Source organism: Phoxinus phoxinus (genome assembly GCF_949152265.1).
Source record: "Phoxinus phoxinus genome assembly, chromosome: 22".
NCBI classification, from domain to species: Eukaryota; Metazoa; Chordata; class Actinopteri; order Cypriniformes; family Leuciscidae; genus Phoxinus; species Phoxinus phoxinus.
Window position 1 is genome coordinate 1,494,472 of NC_136897.1, and position 18,016 is coordinate 1,512,487.

The following is an 18,016-nucleotide window of genomic DNA, read 5'->3' on the forward strand; positions in this document are numbered from 1 at the left end:
ATCTCAAATTTTTCGGAATTGCTGAATATAACTAAATAAAAATATGGAGCTTTAGGCATTAAAATGTCATCTCAAAAAAAATCTGCTGGACAGTCCAACTAAAACCAGCTCAAGTTTCTGGTCCAAGCTAACCTACACATTTGATTGTCAACTAATGTGGACCTAGCTGAGCTGGTGGACCTTCTTTTACCAGAAAAAGAGATGCCAGACCCCTCTGAATCTACTCGTGCACTCGTCCATTGCACACTCCCTCCTAAATCTCCCTCGTATCTGGGTCACGCGGCACTAATGTAACTGTTCGGACTCGCACCCGCCCCGAGGCCAGGGGACTGAGGTTTACCAAGCTTTGCTAACCGGCCTCCATTACACCGGCTTGGACCAGCAGATACCAGAACATGCTCTGCAACAAACCTATAAACTAAAGCTGGTTTTAGCTGGATTATCTACAGGACAGAGCTACTGTTATTTCAAATGTACCTTGCTGTACAAGTTAATTTATTTGGTTTGCGTTGGCAAATTTAATTTACCTTTTATTAATTACCTTTAATTTTGAAATTAATTTACTGAAAGCTACACTTACACATACCCGATTACACTTTATGTACTATAGTGTTATTTAGGACTATGGTTTTTATCACTGCACCAGAATCCTGTGCTGGCCAATCAGAATCTCATGCAGGGAACCAGACAAAAAAATTACAAAAAAAGAAAACCGGTAACACTTTACAATAAGGTTCATTAGTTAACATTATTACCTACCTTAGTTAACATGAACTAAGAATGACCAATAGCATTTATTCATTTTAGTTAATATTAGTTTCAACATTTACTAATGCATTATTAAATCAAAGGTTGTATTTGTTAACATTAGTTAATGCACTGTGAACAAACATGAACACACAATGAACAGCTGTATTTTTATTAATTAACATTAACCAAGATTAATAAATACTGTAACAAATGTATTGCTCATTGTTAGTTCATGTTAGTAAATACATGAACTAACGTTAAATAATGAACATTATTATAAAGTGCTAATTCTAAAGTGTTCATTCATGTTGTCCTAATCCTGCACTTTTTTTTTTTTTTACACTGAAACTGTTAAATCTGTGTAGCCGATTTCACTTCTACGCCACACTAATATTATTGTGTGCTTCTTCTGCTGTACGGGACTGGAGGCTTACATCATGAGGCTGGTCTCTGTTCTCGCCAATTGCTCAAAATAAAATCTAGGCCAACATATATTTATATTGCTTGTTTAAAAATGAGCTAGATTCTTCTTCTGTTCTCCTACAACAGCCGTACTATAAGTATGACAAATAGTTCCACAAATACCACAAATACTTCTCATGTTGAATTTTAGGATTCATGCTCCCCCAGTGCTGAGGTCATCTAACTTTAATAATAAAGGCTGTGACTGTTCTGATTGGCTGTCGTTGCGTGAGCTGCTGTCATAATAAAAGTTAATAGTCTGTAAAAACTGAACAACTTGTGAGCAACAAAGCAGAAATCTGATCCTCTCAAAATGAGCTCGAGCGCTCCTTGGAATATCAATTTCTCGAAGTGCTTTACTCTTCCTCAATATGTATGAAATTGAGTCATTTTTCGCACAAAAAAAAAAAAAAAAGGCATTGTAAGGACCTGGGCCACCTTCAGGTTAACACACCATCTATATTCATACACCATACACACTCTTTTAAAATGACAATGACTTTATAATAAATGATGAATGGATGCATGAAACCAAATACTATTTAAAAGAAAAAGATCATCTGCAATAACTAAGATGCATCAGTATTGGTCCATTCAACATCAACAGAGGCAGCGCAAAATAAAGAGATTATTTCATCCGAGCTTTTACAGCATTGACTAAAAAGCCATGACATAGATTTGTCAAAAACAAAGGAACCAAAAAAGACCATTTCAAAACACTTATTAATACAACATACTTGCAGAAATGTGACATGCCAAAAAATACAATAATAAAAACTCCATGTTTCACGTGTCATGACACACCACAGACGCTCTGCTACTGATGTTCAGTTCCTCGCTTGTCCTCTGTAGAGCCATCATAACTCTACAGGCCAATTCATTAGCAGAACTAACAGAGAACAGAACAGATCAGATGTTCAGCACCTGTCGGTTTTACACATTTCAAATACATATATTTTACTGGGCATGTGTGTGTGTGTGTGTGTGTGTGTGACATCAAGATACAGTTGAAATGATTTGAATAAATGCCTTAGCTAACAATGCATATCCTGGCCTACCATGTGCAAAACACTGATAAGAGAGTGTGTGTGTGTGTGTGTGTGTGTGTGTGTGTGTCTGTGTCTCTCTCTGTGTGTGTGTGTGTGTGTGTGTGTGTGTGTGTGTGTGTGTGTGTGTGTGTGTGTGTGTGTGTGTGTGTGTGTGTGTGTGTGTGTGTTTGGACACATTTATTATCTAAACAACATTTAGGACTGATCGGCAATGGCAAGTATTGCAGCTTAACATTTTTATTTCACGAAGTCTAAATGTCAGTACAGAACAAATGTCACAGATATGTGGCATACACACATTAAGGCTTAACATTTTGGTTTAGGGCAGTACAAATACTAATATTAATAAAAAATAAATAAAAAAAAGTGCCAGTTGAATTTTGGCTCTTAGTTATTAGGCTTCCAGGCTCTGAGGTAATGCTTTATTGAAACAGATTTACAGTTAGTTTGCGCTGCGCCTGAAGTGATTCTGTGATTGGTTGAGTCCTGACGACTCCCGGGAGAAAGTCCTCGTCTCGTCCTGATCAACCCCCCGCCAGACTACATTTAACATGCCAACCGGATCCACGAGCACAAGCTATTATATCACAGCGGCGGTGAACGCGGGCCACGGGGAATGTCACAATATGGAAATCTGCGATGTAACCTCTAGGCTGAACCGTATGGATATCAGCTAAATATCACATAATAGAGGAACTTCCAATAAAATAACATTTGTGATTGCATTCTGAACTGAAAGGTTTGTATGGAATATTTTAGATGATTGTGAGCGTGCATTTAATAATTAAATTGTGTCATCAGATTTTGGTATATAAATAATTTGTTGTTCCATTTGACAATCAGAACTAGATTAATAACGCAGCTCCATTGGGACAATTAAGGAGTTATTAGGAGATGAATTATAATTTCTGGCCAGAATCCACCAGGGCATTTATTAATCCACGAACAGGTCAGACCATTATAATCAAACATCATCATCTGAGCACCACTTAAAAACGTGAAATTGCTTATGTCTCTCTTAATCATACAGCATATATATTTTTTGTAATGATCAAAGCTTTAATGTTTGTGCACCCAAACACTTTCTTCTGCTTCTTATTAAACATGTATTTAGCAATGTCATAACAGGAGAAAAGGATAACATTTAATTAAACTAACTTAACCATAAAATGAATTTTGACAAGCACTAAATAATTATTTGACACAAGACATAAAGCACACATTATAATCTATAATACTTTATTTTTTTTTTAAATCAGATAACATATGGCAATCATGCTTTTATATAACACCATCTAAAGACATTTATTATATATATATTTTTCTTTACATAGAATATTTTACATTAGGCCCAAACAGTTAGAAATATACAAAACAATATTTTGTTCGACTAGACATATTATCTATTCTCGTATAATCTTCCATCATTGTTATTCATTTGTTATTACTATTCTTTTTTACATTTCATAAAGATATGTGCTTTAGTTTCTGAGATCGATGCATTATTGCAGTAAACAGCAAATAATATAAGGTTCTTCAACAAGACAAAAACCTCAAAACGGACATCCACAGGTACTTTTACACGGTACAGTTTTACAACATTGTTTCAGAGAGAAATCTGATGAATGGTAAATTTATACAATTTCACAAAAAAAAAAAAAAAAAAAAACTCTTATTGATTGCACATTTTCATCAGACGTCTTGCAGAGAATAAATCGACTAATTAATCCAGATCTCTGTCACATGCAGCTGCCGTAGAAGCAAACTAACAGTGCTCGTTTTCAGATACATTTGTGGCTTGTGAACTTAAAGCTTTGTGCTTTTCACCAGTGGCATTTCAAAATAAAACAGTGGAAATAAAACACTCACTTCTCTCTGTCTCACACACACACACACACACACACACACACACACACACACACACACACACACACACACACACACACACACACACACACACACACACACACACACACGTATATGCCTTTATATTATTCAATGTAAATGATTTATTGCCCAACTAGTCTTCTGTAGATTTAAAAAGAACATAATTTTCCTTCACATTTTCCTCATTCGAACGACGGCTTTGTCTGCTTTTGACACATAGTGCTGGTTTTCAACGATGTCTGAAAAAAATGACCCTAGAAACCATGGCAACAGACTATAGCTTCTGCTCAGGACTGATTATTCGCTGAAGGCTGCTCACAGCTATAATCGTTTTCGATCCAGGAGAGCAAATTTTGGTCACTTTGGCCATTTTTCCTGAGGAGTGGCACGCAAATGTGGTGAGCAGGATTAACAGTGGTTTGGCGGGGTACGTCTGCCCCAAAAAACGATTTTTCGGACCCTGTGCAGTGATACGGTGCGACGCAAAACAGTTTTTCAGATCTGTCAGTAGCATAAACATGAATTTGGTCCTTCTTACTCTCACATAGAAAACATGTACTAAAATGATCCTAAAAAACACATACAAAGTTATTTTTTGTCTTAGAAAAAAAATGAAAAAAAATAGTAACAGTCTTTTTTGACGTCAATTTGCCCCCGCGGCTGGTAATGCATGACGGCCCGGGGCGTTTGTAAACCCAAATCCATACTGGTCTTGTGCTTTTCAGGGTTTCACCCGAGGGCTGGACGGGAGAAAAGGGCTTTTTGAAACTGTAGAGTCTTGAAAAGTGTATTCTGGCTAGTTAACCTTGACGTCCAAGGTTCAGTGTCGGCCCGTTGCACACTCCCATATTCTTACTCTCTGCTTTTATATAGCTATATAGATATAGTATATATATATAATTTTTTTCAGATACAATCAGATACAATTCGATTCTAACCTACAACTGCATTTTAATACATTAATTACATGTAATATCAAATTAACACTGTGCTGTTGGAATTACGTTGGGACGCCAAATCTTGAATTATCATTTAAATCCTGTGCTTACACTGTGACCCTTTGTTTGTTTTTTTTAAATCTTGCATATGAAATACAGATTAACCATAGAACATTGCTGGATAGATTTTTTACACCATACGTGTATATATATATATATTTATATTTATATATATGTACCAAAAGAAGTCAAACTGTAATCAGGTTGGGTTTCCCTCGGAGGTAGGTGAATATACTTTAGACATGGAAGTCCTTGGTTGTGATCGACTCTTTAATTCTCTCTCTGAACGCTGACCTTTGATGATTCGGGTGGAGGAGGACGGGGGTTAGATGTAGGCCTCGTCGCTGGCTGGGATGGGGTTTTCCGGCTGTTGCTCGGGACCGTTCTCTTGAGTCCGAACCACCGATGTGGGCTGGATCATTATCCGGAGGCGCTGCAAACGGGAAGGAGAGTCGTCAGCTGCTATTTCAGGAAAGACAAACTACACCCTAAAGTCCTTCGTGGGATCGATGGACGTTGCTGGGTTGTTTCAACCCAATTGTGGGTCAAATATGGACAAACCCAGCCGTTGGGTTACATTTTTTAATTACATTTTTAACCAAACGTTTGGGTTTGTCCACATTTGACCCACAATTGGGTTGAAACGACCCAGCATTTTTTAGAGTGTACACTGTAAAAACATATTGTTGGTTTAACTTAAACAAGTCACCTGGTTGCCCTAAAATTAAACATTTTAGTTAATACAACAAAGGAGATTGGTTTAATAAATAGAAACTCAAAATATTATGCTATCTGAAGCACATTCATTAACTAAGTTGATTTGACAGAAGATAAAAAGTTGCGATAACAAATCAAGAACATTATTTTTTACAGGTAGCCTATGTAATCACGGTATGTTTTACGGTATGTTTTTATTTATTTATTTATTTGTATCCAGTTATAATGAAAAATGTAAATGCTGTTTAAATTGTGTTACAATTTTTGATAAATAAAATTACAACTACACTTAAAAATGCTGAATTGTTGTTTGAACCCATGGTTGGGTCAAATATGGACTAACCCAACCATTGGTTTACATTTACATTTAATCATTTAGCAGATGCTTTTATCCAAAATGAGGAGAGCAATAGAAGCAGTTAAACTAAGAAAATAGGAAAACAATATACACTCTAAAAAATGCTGGGTTGTTTCAACCCAATTTTGGGTAAAATATGGACAAACCCAAACGTTGGGTTAAAAATGTAATTTAAAAATGTAACCCAACGGCTGGGTTTGTCCATATTTTACCCAAAATTGGGTTGAAACAACCCAGCATTTTTTAGAGTAGTGCTGTGACCCTTCCCAGTTTAGTCTAACACAGTTTTTTTTATTAAATAGATATAGAATAGAAGACAAGTAAAAGTAAAGAGAAAATAAAGTATGCATCAAGTGTTGCCGAATTCATTTTTGAAATAAAACATTTTAAACCAATGGTTAGGTTTGTCCATATTTGACCCAAACTTGGGTTGAATCAACCCAGGATTTTTTTAGATTGTACGGCAAAGAACGTACAAATGAAGAGTGAAAGCATAAATCATGACCTTGATTGGTACAATTAGGATGTAATTGAAGCCAAATCTAAAACAGTGTGTCAGGATCATCACAAGCTGCAACCACAGTGAATTGAGATTGCTGCTCTTTGTTCCTAATTACCCGTCTGAGAAACCTGAGGTAGTGAAAAACACCTCCAGCCGAATCTCTCATTTCTACAATCAGTCCAAGTCGGTGATTGCATGCTCAAATGGCAAGAAGTGAAGACTAATTGATGCAATTAGAATGAATCCGATATCCACGAAACAGAAACAGTGCATGCTTCGCCCCATGCTGGAACATCTGCATTAATAATGCATGCAGTCTGAATCAATTACGCCACTGTCGTCAGTGGAGAGACTTTCATGTTCCCCGACACTCGCACCTGTGGCTGCGGGGACATGCAGACGCTAGCGATACCTCTTTATATGAGCCCTTCAGGGTGAGGAACATGTAGCCCATGTATCCTGGGATAAGAACCATGGATGACAGGGCCATGCACCAGCCCACGCCTTGGCCCCACTTCGGGAACACGTAATTGTTGAGTTTGAGCGGAACCATCTGAACGGCGCTGAAGATGAACACACCCTACGACAGAAGGAACGAACACTCAGTCTGTATTTGCATCTCGAAAATGCTTCCAGTGCACAAAGACTCGCTGACTCAACTTACCCCCACGATCAAAGGAGTGAACACGACCCAGCACAGCTTCCACCAAATGCAGGGCTGGTAGCCAATCATCTCCTCAATATTGCCGTAGAATTTATTGACACCTGCAACCGGCACAACATGAGAATTAAGAGGCGAGGTATACGGTTACAATTGGGGTGTGCACAAATATCCGGTCTGGAGTCAATTAATCATATTATTCTGGAGTAATAATCATATTATTAGGGGTGTAACGATTCAATACATATCACGATACTGAACTCACGATATGATATTATTGCGATACTCTAAGACATCTGGTAAAAGGTAAAAAAAAAAACTGTTTATTTGTTTATTTATTATTCTGTTGATTAAAATGCAAAATTTGGTATGTGTGTAAATGAATAGACTTGGACTTGGTGCTGAAACCCAAAGCACAGGACAATAGTGACACCAGAATAACAATATTCATGATTCTGAAGTATTTTTCCATACATATTGTTGACAAGATATATTGTTACACCCATAGTCATTATTTTTCGAAAAATAAAAATACTATTCAGATTTTACTATGTCGCTTTGCTGGTCGTAAATCCATGATAAATCCCAAGCACTAAAACTCGCAGTTATGAATAAATGCACTAGGTGGCGCTGTGGAGCGTGTTTAACCAGTGGATTGTTTTTGATCTCATAACGTTTTCGTCTGCTTCCTGAAGTTTGGAATTACTTAGATTAATATTATCTTACTAAAGCTTGCTTTATAAGCGTTTCCCCGTTCGCGCAGCGCTTAAATGCTTTTGTTCTTTATATTTTTTGTTTACACATATGTGACCCTGGACCACAAAACCAGTCATACGGGTACATTTTTTGAAATTGAGATGTATACATCATCTGTAAGCTGAATAAATAATCTCTCCATTGATGTGTGGTTTGTTAGGATAGGACAATATTTGGTCGAGACACAACTATTGAAAATCTGGAATCTGAGAGAGCAAAAAAATGTAAACATTGAGAAAATCTCCTTTAAAGTTGTGCATTTATGTTCACAATTGTGCTGCATTCACTCACAAAAATACATGTTTTATATATTTACGGTAGGACATTTACTAAATATCTTCATGGAACATGATCTTAATATCCTAATGATTTTTGGCATAAAAGAAAAATGGATAATTTTGACCCATACGATGTATAGTTGCTATTGCCACAGATATACCCGTGCGGCTCCAGACTGGGTTTGTGCTCCAGGGTCAGATATTGTTTCATGTTTTCAACTAAAATAAAACCTTAATGAAAGCTTCTGTGTATATTGGCTAATTGGAAACTTGTTCAGAAATGGCGACAAAAACTTGATAAATACATCTTGAACACGAACATCTTTCTAGTTAAACTTCATTTAAATAAACACATATTCGAGTATTCGATTTTTCTGAGCTTATATTCGAATACAATATTTGTGTAAAATGGCCATTCCTAGTTACAATGCATGAGCAGTTTGAGGATTACTGGAGGTCTGCGCCTCGCTTCATACATGCTAATGGAGAATCGTGCAGTAGTTTGCATAATCAAGCCTGCCATGCACAACAATTAAGATTCTACAGGTTCATATTCATTCAAATCAACTGACTGTGGAAATGAGTCTGGCACCGAGATTAGCATGAATTATATTATCTGTGATAATAATTAGCATGCGTTGTGTGTTATGTCTGGATGTGAAGAATAAAAAGCAAACGAATGCATAATTACAAAAACCTATAAGCAAAGCATTCTTTGATTTCAATGATGGTGTGATGAACAGATCAACATATTTCAGATGTGATCACTTAATAAATGACGTCATTTAAATAAAATGCATGTTAAATATGTCAGGTCACTTCAGATCATGCTTGAAATATCAACTTCTCAGCAATGTAATATCGGCTTGGAAAAGGAAATGCATTGATTTATTGGATTTTTTGGCATATTTACCATAGAACCAGGATATGGAGACGCATTCGAAGAACACCAGGAACAGCAAACACATCCCACTGGCAGAATAGTAGTCGAACAGTTTGAACACGTAGAGACCGCCCTGTGGAGAGAGCAATCGCCACGGTTAGCAAGCCATGTGGACTCGATTGGTTCAGAAAAGCGCTCGCTCATCTAGCTAGCAGTGTTAGCGGGTTTCAAACATGCACTCTAAAAAATGCTGGGTTGTTTCAACCCAATTTTGGGTCAAATATGGACAAACCCAGCCGCTGGGTTACATTTTTTAATACAATTTTTAACCCAATGTTTGGGTTTGTCCATATTTGACCCAAAATTGGGTTGAAACAACCCAGCATTTCAACCAGGATTAGCAAAACCAGCTTCTCTTCTCTGCTTTGTTGAGTCACATGACTGTCCTGAAATATATGCAGTATATATTATTGCATATCCAACGGAGCATGTTAGTGAGACGCTGTATTACCACATGCACGTGTGTTCTTTATTAAGTCTACAGGAAATGATGTCAACAACACATTTTATTTCTGTAATGTGAAGCATTTCTAAGTTAAGCTGCCTGTTCAAGAAGAAGAAACCCAATAGAAATGGACTGGATCATGGCCATCATCATATACAATCATTCATGTATGCTGACTTTAAAAGACAAACATTCTTATTCCATTATTTTCCTGTAGCCTACATATCTAATCTAACCCTAAAGTTTCATTTAGATACATGTAAATCATGGACTAACACAACTATTTTTATTTGCTTTATTATCTATTAAATAAAAAACATTTCTGCAGTGTCCAAGTCTTCACTACACTCTAAAAAATGCTGGGTTGTTTCAACCCAATTTTGGGTAAAATATGGACAAACCCAAATGTTGGGTTAAAAATTGAATGTAAAAATTTAACCCAACGGCTGGGTTTGTCCATGTTTTACCCAAAATTGAGTTGAAATAACCCAGCATTTTTTAGAGTGTAGCTTTTATATAACAGTTTGAGGTTATATATAATGGTTGAGCACTTCAGATTCAGCAAAAACACTCCAATGCTTCTGTGCTATTAATGCGACTTCAAGCACTCTTATCCTGCGCTCTTTATGTGTGTCTGCCATATATCCCGTCACACGGTTCAGAATAACATCAGCCTCCGCGATGTGAACGTGTATGGAGATGAGATGTGTGCTTTCACCTGTGTGATGTTGGACAGGCCGATCAGATACGACACCAGGCAGACGACAGCGATGAAGATCTCTCGTCTTCCTCGTAACGCACGGGGAAACTCGTCTACGAGAGCCGTAATGAATCCCTCCACCGTGCAGAACTGCACACAACACAACAGCATTCGGTTTAAACCACATATGTGACCACAAAACCAGTCACATGGGTCCATTTTTTTAACTTGAGACTTATACATTATGAATAAATAATCTCTCCATTGATGTGTGGTTTGTTAGGATAGGACAATATTTGGTCGAGACACAACTATTGAAAATCTGGAATCTGAGGAGCAAAAAAATGTAAACATTGAGAAAATCTCCTTTAAAGTTGTGCATTTATGTTCACGATTGTGCTGCATTCACTCACAAAAATACATGTTTTATATATTTACGGTAGGACATTTACTAAATATCTTCATGGAACATGATCTTAATATCCTAATGATGGCATAAAAGAAAAATGGATAATTTTGACCCGTACGCTGTATAGTTGCTATTGCCACAGATATACCCGTGCGGCTCCAGACTGGGTTTGGGATCCAGGGTCACATATGGAGATTTAAACAGGACAACTAAACATTTGCTTGATTTGGAAATCTCTAAATAGACTGGGTTTATTTAAGTCAGAATTCAGCATATCATGCTTCACACTAAAGGGATAGTTCACCCAAAAATGCATATTCTGTCATTATTTACTCTCCCTCATGCCGTTCCAAACCTGTAAGACTTTCCTTTATCTTTGAAACATAAATGGAGATTTTTTTCAATGAAATCTGAGAGATTTCTGTCCCTCCATTGACAGTCTACGCAACTACCACTTTAGGTAAGGAGTAAACTAATGCGTCATTAAAATAATCCATGTGACTGCAGTGTTTTAACCTCAATCTGATGATGTTTGCACAAAAAACATCATAATTTACCACTTTACATTCATGCATTTGGCAGACACATTTATCCAAAGCGACCCATTGCATTTCAAGGTACATATTTACATTCTTATCAGTTCTTTGTTTATGAAATATTAATCTCCAACGCGAGTTCACACAACACGCCAACAACATGCACGCATCGTGGTGCTCTCGTGATTGCATGTTAGTGATTAATATTTTGTAAATAAAGTGGTCAATTATGTTTTTTGTGCAAACAAATCATAAAATTGAGGAGTCACATGGATTACTTTAATGATGCATTCACAGCCTTTCTGGGGTTTGAAAGTGGTAGTTGCGTAGACTGTCAATAAAGGGACAATAATCTCTCAGATATCATCAAAAATATCTATATTTGTGTTTTGAAGATGACAAAAGTCATTTTTGTGTGAACTATCCCTTTAAGACATTAGGTTACAACAGCTGTGATTTTAAGGGTCAGAAAATTTATAATTTCTACTAAATGTATGGTATATACAGTATCACAGTTCGTTTAGAGATTTGACTTGTAAAATAAAAGCTTCTCTAGCTTAGTTGTTATTTAGAAAAGACTGGAAATGAAAGGCTGCTTAAAGAGATGTAGAAGACTGCATGCCTACAGACACATGTACAGTAGTGCTGTTCTTTACCTGACTGTCAATGCCAAGCATGAGCAACATGGAGAAGAACAGGATTGCCCAGAGCGGGGAGATGGGAAGCTGTGTGACGGCCTCGGGATAGGCCAGGAACGCCAGACCCGGCCCTGGAGAAAACAACACGCTTTATTCCCTCTCATCCGCACGACGGCACAGATCTGCAGGACTACAGCTGTGTGTGACGTGTGTGTTCACTTGTGCTTGCGGTTCACTGTGTGTGTCTTCATGGGTTTGATCGTGTGTCCGGTTACGTCATTTATCCCGGTGTATTTAAACCCTCTGGTCATTCAGTGTCTTTGTCTATGTTGTGTTTGAATGATTGTTGTTCCGGTTATCTCCTGGTTTGATTTATAATTAAAGACTTTATTATTGATATTCATTTGTCATGCACTTGTCAGCCACTCACACCATGACTAGAGTAATATAATATTCAACAAATAAATCTCCAATGTTGGTCAGTTTTATGCACAGCACATTGCATATGTTTATTCCTAAGATGTTTGTTGAAAGGAGAAAATATGGATCGTAACTGTAAACCTCAAACGAAATATTAAAAATAGCCGTTTTATTTACAATGCATTTTATGAGGTTTGTAATATTTGCAACCCTGTTACTAAAAACCCTTATATGTCTGATGCTGGGTATTTTCATAATATTGTTTCATTCTATATATATATATATATATATTTTTTTTTAAAATAAAAGATAAATGATCAAAATGTATATACAAGTCATTTTTTCTGTTTTTTTGTTGTTGTTTTTCTACAATAATTTTGGCAGCAGGGTTGATGGTTGATCTTGCAAAATGCATATTGAGTTTGTATATTTGTCTTCATGTAATAAAGGGTCTAAATGATGGTACTTGTTTGAAGAGATGTTATTTATTTATTTATTTATTTGTTTATATTGTAAAGGGAATCAATAATATAACAGGGTGATGTGCAAAATGTTGGACAGAGCTGAACATTAAATTGTTTTGCTTATTATTTAAATTATTTAATAATTCAAAACATGTTTTACAGCAATGAACTGAACAGTGCAGCAGATTATATCAATTTCAGCACGTTGTATGATTTTGATTTTGGTTATTAGATGCAGTCGTGAAGATTGAGGCCATATTCATGATTTTTTTGTTAGTTACCGTGCACTGTAAAAAACAATCTAACCTCCCCAACTCAAAATTTTGTAGTGACTGGTCACATCTAAATTTTTCAATTGGCCCAAGTGAAATTCTGCTAATTTAATTTGATCAATTTGTAGAATTTCACTTGGGCTAATTGAAAATTTTATACAATTTGAGTTGGGGAGGTTAGAATTTTTTACAGTGTGACTTTAATGCAAAACAAATAAATAAAAAAGCATGCATTCTTCTGTACAGTGTTGCGCTATCATGAACTGCACGACTGCTTATGAAGGACACCAGGTGCCAAAGCCTGTGCAATGTCTCTATCCAGTGATGAAACTGAAGTCCATCATAATTACCTGACGCCGCCACGTCTGCTATGGGCCGGTGTGTGATGTGCGCCATGAAACCTACGATAGAGAAAATGACGAATCCAGCGAACATACTGGTGAAGGAGTTGATGCAGCAGACGATGATCGAGTCTCTGAGAAACACACCAAAGCATGAGAGCAGCGCTTACGTTATTCATCCCACTCGCAAAAATAAAGGTTCTTTATTGGTATTGATGGTTCCATGAAGAACCCATTGCAAAAATGTTGTAATATATTCATACGAAGAGGTTATTTTAAGAACTGATCACTGAAAGGTTCTTCTATGGCATCACTGCGCAAACCCTTTATTTTTAAGAGGTTATGATCTATCTATCACACTGAGGAAGCATTTTGTGTCGGCAAAAACTGTTTCAGAAATGCTTGGCTGTTTTGAAATACAAAACACAGAATAAAAAAATTCAGAGTGTCTGTACAGATCAAATTAGAGTTGCCATTTTGAATGCCCCTTAATAAATCTTACAATTGCTGCATACTTGTAAACATTGTTGTTGAACGGGTTGTAGCTCCCGAGGGCGATGAGCGAGCCCAGACCCAGACCGTACGAGAAGAAGATCTGAGTGGCGGCGTCCAGCCACACCTGCGGAGAGCACCAGCAGATTATACGCCTGTGAGAACACGTCCGTCACGCATGATAATTACACAGCGCTCTACCTCGGATTCCTTCAGCTTGCTGAACTCGGGCGTGATGTAGAACAAAATGCCCTCTTTCGCCCCGGGCAGCGTCACTCCGCGGATGAACAGGATGAAGAGCATGAAATACGGGTACGTCGCTGAGAAATACACCACCTGGAAGACACATGAACAGCGCTTTGATATCGTGCGATAACGATAATCGAAAGAAAGAGCTGCGTAAAGCATGACGGTATTTGCATAGATTGTGATCTCAAAGCCTTGCTTGCAGGCCTAATTTTTTTTCTCTCACAAAAATCAACATGCATACTTTTTTCTAAATGCCATAATCATGTTAACAAACAAGTATTCATTGCATTCAAATTATAACATTGTTTAAATTAGTGAATTTTTCGCTAACTGTGCACAATTTATATGCACATTTCTGAAATGCATAACTTGACAGTTTCCTCCCGACTGCAATGTGGACTCATGCATTTTCTGTAAAGCTGCTTTGTAAAGATGAGTATTGTGAAAAGCGCTTTACAAATACATTTTAGTTTAATTTGTCATTGTGTGTGTGTGTGTGTGTGTGTGTGGGTCATTCTTACCTTTCCAGTCCAGCCTACGCCCTTCCAGATGCAGAAATAGACCAGGACCCAGGCGATGGCCAGTGTTATAGCCAGTGGCAGTCTTATCTCTCCCGGCTTCTCCAAACCATCCGTCATCTGGTGCATGTTCCGTCTGACAGAGGAGAAGCATTATTAGAGAACGCAGATGAATATAATGCATATCTATCAACCCACGTAACCACAAACAGAGCAAGTCTAATTGCTGATGCACAACATTCAACTAGGGTTGTCTGCCAAAAATAGCACAATAGCCGCATTTTTGAGAAACAACACTGCTTCTTTTACACGGCCGAGGACAAAAGAAAGTGTTTGCATGTTGCTTGAATACCAAAGCGTTTCACCAAAAAAAGAAAAAAAAAGAAGGAAAAAAAGCCCTTACTCCCAGAACTCCACGACGGCGCTCGTCATGTTGATAGTGTTTGCCTGGCTGTAGTTTGAGAAACATTTGTCTGTATTCCAAGGGTTTTCACAAGATTTCCAGGGGAGCTCCTGAAACACCACATTTCAAGCAGGACAATTCACTTCTAGTCTAGTCTTAGTCATGAGCTATTCTGATACCGGAGCATGTACTTACTGTGGTGAAGGAGTTATACAGATAGTAAATTGCCCATGCAATGATGACTATGTAGTAAATGTTAAGCCAGAAGGACAGGACTGCTGCTGCCAGGCCAACACCTATGGAGACATGTGCGCTTAACAACCATATTTCACATCATTTACACGCGTAAACAGGGTTTATAGTAGTTAATCATGTTGGTTACCTTTGAACATAGGGGCCAGTTTCCACACTCCAAGACCCCCGATGGACGTGTACTGACCGAGAGACGTTTCCAGAAGAAACAACGGGACCCCAGCAAATATGAGGGTCAAAAAGTAGGGAATCAAGAACGCCCCTATACAGACAGAAGAGTAATATAATGAGACACATTCAAAATATGCATCCGTTCATAAAATCCACTGTTTAGGATCTTTGCGCTTCCAATGATCGCGCATGTCCAGCGCACATGTTATTGTGAGGGATTTTCGAAATCAGACTTTTTTTTTTTTTTTTTTTTTACTCCGTTCGTTTCGAGGGGGAAATAGTACATGGTACAAACAACCAGGATTTTTTTCTTTACCTCCTCCGTTTTTTCCGCATAGATAAGGAAATCTCCAGACATTGCCAAGTCCAATGGCATAGCCAACACATGACAGAAGAAAGTCAAATTTCCCCTGCCACGTTTCTCTGTCCGGAATGTCATTTTTCTTCTGAACTTTAACCACCAGAGTTTTTGGTTTGTCATTGGCGGTGGGCGCTTCGTTGACCTCTGTTAGCACGTGTCCATCGGAGGCTTTGGTGCCGTTCGTGGCCATGTCTCTGGGTTTGGTCCTGGCGGTCGGACGGAAGAGTTTAGCACCGGTCCACGTAGACAGCAGCTTCGCGGTTCGATTAACCAACGATTAGAGTCGAAAAACGCCGATGAAGCTTGACACTGACCTGGAAACCATTGAGAGAAAGTGTCATTTAGATATGCACATTATTGTGTTCGTCACATGCATTTTTATTAATACAATAATATTAAGATTAAAAAATATGCATTGAATAAAATAAGATGCAAACAGCATACTAAATAAAATACAAATGGGTGCATGTGAGTTTAGCGCGCGCGGCATTAAAAGCGCGTCTGTATATATTTCTTTATTTTTTGCATAACTTAGAATTGATGATGTGAATTTCTGTTATCTAAAACTTCTCTATGATGGTTTGCAAAATAGTTAGGTTACTAGAGGGCAAATTATTTGCATGTATTTCTGAATTCAAATTATTCAAACGGTGGATTTTAAATCGGTTTCTCTCGAAGCCAAATGACAGATCACACGTTATGTCAAACAAACCGTTCGAATAATCTCGTCAAATTCTAATTTAGAATGTTCTAAGTTCCAAGCGCGCGACGCGTTTGCAAAAGCCCGGAGTTGCGCGCGCGCACAGACGGTGAGCTCGCGCTGAAGCGCGGACTCAAAAAGTCGAGCAAAACTGTCAACTCGCAGCCGCGGGATCTTTTTTATCGGGATAAATGAGTGTGAGACTAAAATATTGATACAAAAAAACGCAAAACAAAAACTAAAATACATCCGACTAACATGCACAAGCAAGTCTGAAATGCGCGCACAAACATCGCGTTTTACAGGCATACAAGTCAGGCAGATGTGTGCTAAAACAGTGCGTTTTAGATGTTCAACTTTCAAACGACTCAGATTTTCCCAAAAGCATTAAAATGACTATAGCAGTTAAATATGATCTACTTACACCGGAACAGTTTTCCTGCCAGTTTGGTTGCGGCGGCGCGTATCCGTGGGTTCCTCTCAAATTCCAACTCTGGGAATTTTACTTGTCCAAACCAGTGCAAAATGTTTCCATAAAGTGAAGTGAGGCAAACAGCTATCCTGAGGGGAAAGGTGAGTGAGGGTTTGTCTGGTGCTGTCCAGTTGTGTGGTGCTGAAGGACAGGGGAAAGAGCCAGAGACAGGAGCAGCTCCTCTACCGTGAGCGTCCAGAGATGTTACATGAAGCACACACCGTCACTCTCAATGTCAGCTCAAAGTCGACCCTCCCCGAACACAACATCTCCACCACTGAAATCCCAGACACTGCATGGCCACCTTCTCTCCTCAGCGCGCTTTATATGCTTTGTATATGTTTTTTTCTTTCTTTCTTTTTTTTTTTTTGACCAACTTGCATTGCTCTGTGTTTGAGAGAGATCGTGTTTATCAATTGACGGACACTGCCCACTCACTGTAATAACGATTTAATTGTTCAATAATGTTAGTCTTGGAAGTTGCATGCATATGCGTTGCTCTAATAAACATGTGAATGCATTTGGCGCAGACAGAAAACAAACACAAAACAATTAAAATACATGAAGAAATGTTACAATTTTAAAGCACAGCCTCTCGTCATTAAACGAATTTGCTAGACAAGAGCAACTTTGACTACATTTTATAGTCGTCACAAATAAATATAGCCAGGCTGATTATTTTTCAGCATGGATGAAAATCCATGACGCATGTAGTTCTGTCAGTTCCCAAATCTTCCAACAAGCCGAGTCAATAGATAATAAACTTCATGTTCTGTTCTGAATTATTGTGTTAATATAGTGTAAAATATATC

The 18,016-nt window shown here is 37.8% G+C and overlaps 1 protein-coding gene across 1 annotated transcript; it reads right to left on the bottom strand.

Moving 5' to 3' along the window:
- Positions 1 to 3,484: 3,484 nt before the first annotated feature.
- Positions 3,485 to 17,502, bottom strand: slc6a1b (solute carrier family 6 member 1b). The gene is made up of 15 exons (XM_079596795.1): positions 17,157 to 17,502; positions 15,988 to 16,346; positions 15,631 to 15,762; positions 15,444 to 15,544; positions 15,249 to 15,358; positions 14,849 to 14,981; positions 14,280 to 14,414; positions 14,102 to 14,205; positions 13,596 to 13,720; positions 12,108 to 12,220; positions 10,525 to 10,656; positions 9,332 to 9,434; positions 7,388 to 7,488; positions 7,136 to 7,303; positions 3,485 to 5,579 (listed from the first exon to the last, which is right to left on the bottom strand). Exons 2-15 carry the CDS (start codon positions 16,220 to 16,222, stop codon positions 5,472 to 5,474), a joined length of 1,800 nt encoding a protein of 599 aa, XP_079452921.1. The 5' UTR covers positions 16,223 to 16,346; positions 17,157 to 17,502; the 3' UTR covers positions 3,485 to 5,471.
- Between the last annotated feature and the right edge of the window lie 514 nt (positions 17,503 to 18,016).